This window comes from Austrofundulus limnaeus, unplaced genomic scaffold (genome assembly GCF_001266775.1).
Source record: "Austrofundulus limnaeus strain Quisiro unplaced genomic scaffold, Austrofundulus_limnaeus-1.0 Scaffold1585, whole genome shotgun sequence".
Lineage (NCBI taxonomy): Eukaryota > Metazoa > Chordata > Actinopteri > Cyprinodontiformes > Rivulidae > Austrofundulus > Austrofundulus limnaeus.
Window position 1 is genome coordinate 15,802 of NW_013953987.1, and position 6,266 is coordinate 22,067.

The 6,266-nt window shown below is 39.1% G+C and overlaps 1 protein-coding gene across 1 annotated transcript in view; it reads left to right on the top strand.

Annotated features, from left to right (window-relative positions):
* The window catches only part of LOC106535838 (sodium/potassium-transporting ATPase subunit beta-3), a 13,380-nt gene extending 10,833 nt beyond the window's left edge, over positions 1–2,547 (top strand). The window contains exons 6-7 of the mRNA XM_014032959.1: positions 791–877; positions 959–2,547. Of these exons, the coding sequence (XP_013888413.1) occupies positions 791–877; positions 959–1,126 (255 nt within the window). The 3' untranslated portion in view covers positions 1,127–2,547. The remainder of the gene's footprint in view (positions 1–790; positions 878–958) is intronic.
* The last annotated feature ends 3,719 nt before the right edge of the window (positions 2,548–6,266 follow it).

Genomic DNA, 6,266 nt, shown 5'->3' on the forward strand with positions numbered 1-6,266 from the left:
GAGTGCGTCCGCCTCGCTGCGGGAGGGAGAGGAAGGCCCCGAAAGTCCGGTTTTAGCTGCAGTCTGCTCCGAAGCGGCGTCGGGCCTAGCAGCCGTTGAGCTAGAATGTTTGCTTTTCCTCGAGTTTGTCGCCATTCTTCTATTTTTCCAGGCGAGTCACTCAGGGGTCAAGTCCGGACGGACCAAATGTTCAAATCAGCAAGGATATTTAGTAGAGAACCATAAACAGAACAAGTCGGAGCGGGAGCCCACGCGACACACGACTTACACCTCCACCATCTTGCCCCGCCTCCTGCCAATCATGGCTAGGACTAACTCCGCCCACACACTGAAGTCTGCCAATCACAGTTAGGATTAACTCCGCCCACACACTGAAGTCTGCCAATCACAGTTAGGATTAACTCCGCCCACACAACAAGAAACTCCCCCTATGTACTGCAGAGACCCCTACTTGGATCTACCTGCCACATTTGCTTAGTTATTATTGGAATTTAAACATATAATAAATTCTGTTTATTTATTTATTTATTTAATAATCCCTTTACAATGTACTTGCATGTCTCCCACTTTTATCTTAGAGTGCTGCAGCACTCTCAGCACACATACTTCCCACAGCCTTGCTACCTGTTTCTCCAAACTGAGGTTGTTTAAAAGCTAGTTGACTACAACATGTAAGATATTAACAACACTTCTCCACAGAACTCCACTTCAGAATGGCCGTAACGTCTGTTTAACTCCAGAGAAGCAGCAGGACGAGATGTTAACCTCTGTTTGCTATTTTATTCTTCAGAAAGAAAATCCTATCCAGATGCACTATTTCCCCTATGAGGGGCGCGTTGATAAGATGTATTTTCCCTACTATGGCAAGAAAGCCCATGTGAGTATTTGTCAGTGATCAGATGATGTTATTTTTTGTGCAGTAGTTCTGATAGACATCTGTGTGGACCCCCGTCCCCAGGAGAACTACGTGCAGCCCCTGGTAGCTGTGAAGCTGATGCTCACCAAGGAGGACTACAACAAGGAGCTGACGGTGGAGTGCCGGGTGGAGGGCTCCAACCTGCGCAACAACGACGAGAGGGACAAGTTTCTGGGCCGTGTCACCTTCAGGATCAAGGTTGTGGAGTAAAGAGGGAAGATAGCCTGTGGAACCAGATAAGGTCGCCCGCGTTGGCTGGGGATTTGTGTTTAAAATAAAAAACAACAAAAAACAAAAGAATAATAATAATAGGAAAAATGAAGGAAGCGTCAAATACGTCACAAAGGCGTCGGTTTTCTGGATGCGGCTGCTCAGTGTCTCACAGATGAGTTAGGCTTCAGATAATTGAGCTCAGATGTTGCTTTGATGACCTTTCTGACCCTTCTTTCTGCCACGATTCTTCGCTGACATCCCCAGAACCAAACACAGGCTCTGGTTCTGACCCGACCCATCCATCTATCCCTGCATCCACCTGCTGCACTCTCTATCCTTTATCCATTTTAGTTCCTTTTCTTTTCTTTTCTTTTCTTTTCTTTTCTTTTCTTTTCTTTTCTAGCGTAGATGTGATTTGATGACTTATGGCCATTGCAGCTGAGCTCTGTGGAGCTGTTGTGTAACTGCTGATACTTTTTATTATTATATTATTATTATTATTAAACCTCCCTGCTGTTAGAATGAGCGTGTCCTTTTCGTCTCTCAAACCGTTTGAGGGACAGTAATATTATTACGAGGATTTCTATCTTGCTGTATAGTTGAGCTGAAAAAAGAGTAGAGTATTTATCTTCAGAATATTTCCATCTCAGCACACATCACAACGATTTCAAGACGTACCTTGATAATCAAGTATAGCCTATGTATCCCTGTATATGAAACGCCAACTACGAACTCCCTTTCAGCTATAAATACCTTGTGATCCTTACCATATTTAGGGAAATTTAGATAGATCTTTATGTTGTGGCCCACGAAGCTGCAACCCAGTRTTGTGCCGTGCGTCTCTCTGTTCGTCTGTCTGCATGTTGCGTCTGTCTGTCTGCCTGTCTTCCTGTTTTACTCCCCTCTGCTGAGACGCGTGGGTGAGCCCTCCAGGCCTGAGACGAGCCACCTCGCTCGGCGGTGGCTGAGGCGGCAGGTGGAGAAGCGTTGCAAAAATAAAAAGCATTCACTGTAACTATGTACTGTATATCTCTATGTGATCTGTATATCTATCTGGGTCTCAAAGATTGTTAGTTTACTCTCTTCTTCAGCCTGTTTATCTGATTGTCTGCCAATCTATTACTCTTCAGTGTATATATCTATATATAAACATACACACGTACAAACTCGCGCGCYCACACACACACACACACCATCATAATAATAACTTAATTCACATTGTATTTTTGTCACAAAACACAATGTCTGTGCATTGTAAAGAAATATAATTTAAGCAAAGATTTACAGAAGAGGATCTTATTCAAAGCTATGTTTACACAGTCTTAAAAGGAACCCACAGTTAAAACCTGTAACATCTCTTCAGGGTGCCTTAAGACCTGATGAAATAAAATGTGGAATAAAAGTGGTTTTGAAGAAAATAAATGTTCTGTTTTATTTTTTAATCTCTTGAATCTGTTGGTTTTGATGAAAAAAGTTCTTATTGGCAAATCAAAAAAAAAAAAAAAAACTAGAAGAACTGCTTTTTCTGCTGAGCTAAATTTAGCCCAATAAGCTAAAATGGTAAAACAAGAAAAGTACCTAAAATTAAAAAAACAGATGCTAAAGGCCAAAACTTGCAAAACAAGTGACAACATTAAAACAATTCCTGAGGTAGCAAAACAGTAGCTAAAAGTATCTAAATTGTAGCCTAAAGTAGCAAATGCCAAAGCTAAAATCAACAAAACAGTTGCTAAATTTAGCTGCAATGTAGCTAAAATGCTTAAGAGTAAAACAGTAGCTAAAAGCAAAAACATTAGCTAAAAGTAACAAGACAGTAGCTAAAAGTATCAAAAATGTGGCCTAAAGTAGCAAATGCCAAAGCTAAAATCAGCAAAACAGTTGCAAAATTTAGCTGCAATGTAGCTAAAATGCTGAAGATTAGAACTGTAATTAAAAGAAGCAAAATGGTAGCTAAAAGTAACAGGCTCACAAATGCATATTATCTTTTAACAACCAATTAAACTTTGTTAAAAGAGAAAGTTATGTTATGACATGAATAGAGATGTTTGTGAAACCTAAATTTCGAACAAGTTTGACAGAGCAGTGGGCTTCCATACAAGGAATAAATCTATGGAATGATCTGGAAAGTGATGTCAACAATGCCAGATCAATGTTTACGTTTAAGAGAATGATAAAAGTCATTTTGTTAAAGAAATATGAAACAATACAATGTGTATTCATACGTATTGTTGTTCGACAAGGATTTGAGGTTGTTTTTTAGTTTTTCTTGTTTGTAGATTATTATTGCTTGATTTTAATTTGTTTTTGAGGGGAAAGGGGTGCAGATAAGATTTTTTTTCTTCTTTCTTCTGCCTTAGCTATGAGTAGCAAACTCATAGCTAAAACTTGCAGAAGGTCACATTTCCATGTATTTGACTGGAGTGTAACCAAATTGGTTAACTGGGTCGGCCATCTTGAATGACGTTGAATCCTGAAGTTCATCAGTTGTACAAAGTTATGAAAGTTCATATTTATCCAGCTGTGGTTAATTTGAAAACAAAATGTTCTTTAAATCTTATACTGTATATCCTTACCTTGTACTTGAATACAGCTTGATGGTGTAGTACCAAACTACTGCCACATGAGGGAGCCAGAACCAAGAAATACCAGAGGCAGTGACCAGTGTATAGTGAGGAGTCTTCTACATTTTCCATCAAGTCATTATTTTGAAATTGTTCCATTGTTCTTAGTACATTTTTTCACAGACAGTTGAACTTCTGTTGCCCATCTGTACTTTAAAAAATATATTATAAATATAATAATAATTTTTTTGAATGGCACTCTTTAAGACGGGGAAACATCCTTCTGTCATGTGTAATTGGTGTAGTGCTGCTGAAACTATGGAACATGTTTTATTGGTTGCAGGATGTATATGAAGCACAGAACAGTGTTAAGCGTGGAAATGGGATGTGGTTGGGCAGTTGATTAGTGAAGAAGGGAGAGGAAAGATTTCTTTTTTTGTGAAGAATACAGGTCTCATTAAAAGAATCTAAGGAAACATTAAAATAAATGATGTGAAGTAAATTCCAAGAGGTGGCAGCAATGCAACAGTAATGGATGCAAGCTGCCATTAAAAACAGAAAAAGATTCTCGCTGGAACAGAACACACTCCATAGTATGGTTCTCAGCCTCCTCTCAGTCTCCCAGCTCGAGTTAAATTACACACAAAACTGTTGGTACCCCTCATTTAATGACAGAAAAAACCCACAATAGTCATAAAATWACTTGAATCTGACAAAAATAATAATAAATAATTTTTTATGAAAATGAACGAAAGTCAGACATTGCTTTTCAACCATCAACAGAATAAAAATAAATAAATTAAACTAATAAAACAGGCCTGCAAAGAAATGATGGGACTTTAACTTAATATTTTGTTGCACAATATTTTGAGTCAATCACTGCAATCAAACAATTCCTGTAACTGTSAGRAAGACTTCTGCTCCTCTCAGCTGGTATTTTGTTCCACTCCTCATGAGCAAACTGCTCCAGTTGTCTCAAGTTTTGAAGGGTTTCCAGACAGCATGTTTCAGCTCCTTCCAAAGTTGCTCAATGGAATTTAGGATCATAGAAGACCACTTCAGAATAGTTCAATGTTTTCCTCTGAGCCATTCTTGGCTGTTTTTAGCTGTTTTGGGTCATTATCCTGTTGAAGACCCATGAGCTGTGACTGAGGCCAAGCTTTCTCACACTGGGCAGCACATTTCTCTCTAGACTCCTTGATAGTCTTGAGATTTCATTGTACCCTGCACAGATTCAAGACCCCCCTGTGCCAGATTGCAGCAAAGCAGCCCCAGACCATAACAGACCTCCTCCATGTTTCACAGTAGGGACAGTGTTCTTCTCTTCATATGCTTCATTTTTCCCTCCGTGAACATAGAGCTGATGTGCAAAAAGTTCCATTTTTGTCTCCTCTGTCCAGAGGACATTGTCCCAGAAGCTTTGAAGCTTGTCAATATGTAGTTTGGCAAATTCCAGTATGACTTTTTTATAATTTGGTGTCCTCCTTGGTCYTCTCCCATTAAGTCCACTTTGGCTCAAACAGTGATGTATGGTGTGATCTGACACTGATGTTCCTTGAGCTTGAAGTTCACCTTTAATCTCTTTAGAAGTTTTTCAGGGCTCTTTTGTTACCATTCGTATTATCTGTCTCTTTGATTTGTCTTCATTTTTGTTCCTGTGGCCACATTCAGGGAGGTTGGCTACAGTCCCATGGATCTTACATTTCTGAATAATTTGTGCAGCTGCAGTCACAGAAACATCAAGCTGCTTAGAGATGGTCTTATAACCTTTGCCTTTCATATGCTTATAAACTTTACCTTTAACATGACTTGTCTGTAATTTTCTTTCTGATCTCCTGAGACAACTCWTTCCTTGGCTTCCTCTGGTCCATGTTGAGTGTGGTCCACACCATGTCACCAAACAGCACWGTGAGTATTCAGGCACAGTGACAAGACTGTAGACATCTGTGATGATAATTAGTGGACACACCTGCTTAACATGACCCTTTGGTCACATTATTTTCAGGGGTACCATCATTTCTGTCCAGGCCTGTTTCGTGAGTTTATTTATATTTTAATTCTGTTAAAGCCTGGCAGAAAAGCAATGTCTTGCTTTCAGTTGTTCATTTTAGTACTTATGTACTTACTTTTGTCAGATTCAAGTTATTTCTGTGACCATTGTGGGTTTTTCTTTCATTAAACAAAGGATACCAARAAATTTGTCCATCTGTGTAACTTTGAGTCTTTTACGTCCTCAGAAAATCTTTGGATGTTCTTCTGGTCTTCAGCTCTGCTCTGCCTGCCTAACCATTCATTTGTTTTAAAATTTTGTTTAACCTTCATTTATACAGGAAAATCTCTTGAGATTCATCGTCTCATTTACAATAGAGACCTGTTACATACATAAAAAAAAAAATATGGTCTACTTAACACTTCTAAACATCAGTACCATACATTATCTAAGAAAAGGCTATTCTGCCTCACTGCCTGCCTTCAACACTCCATGTCTGAAATACTCACATTGGGCCTCATGCAAGAACCGTTCGTACGCACAGATTTGTTCTTAAATTGTGCGTACGAGTGATTTAGGACAATTT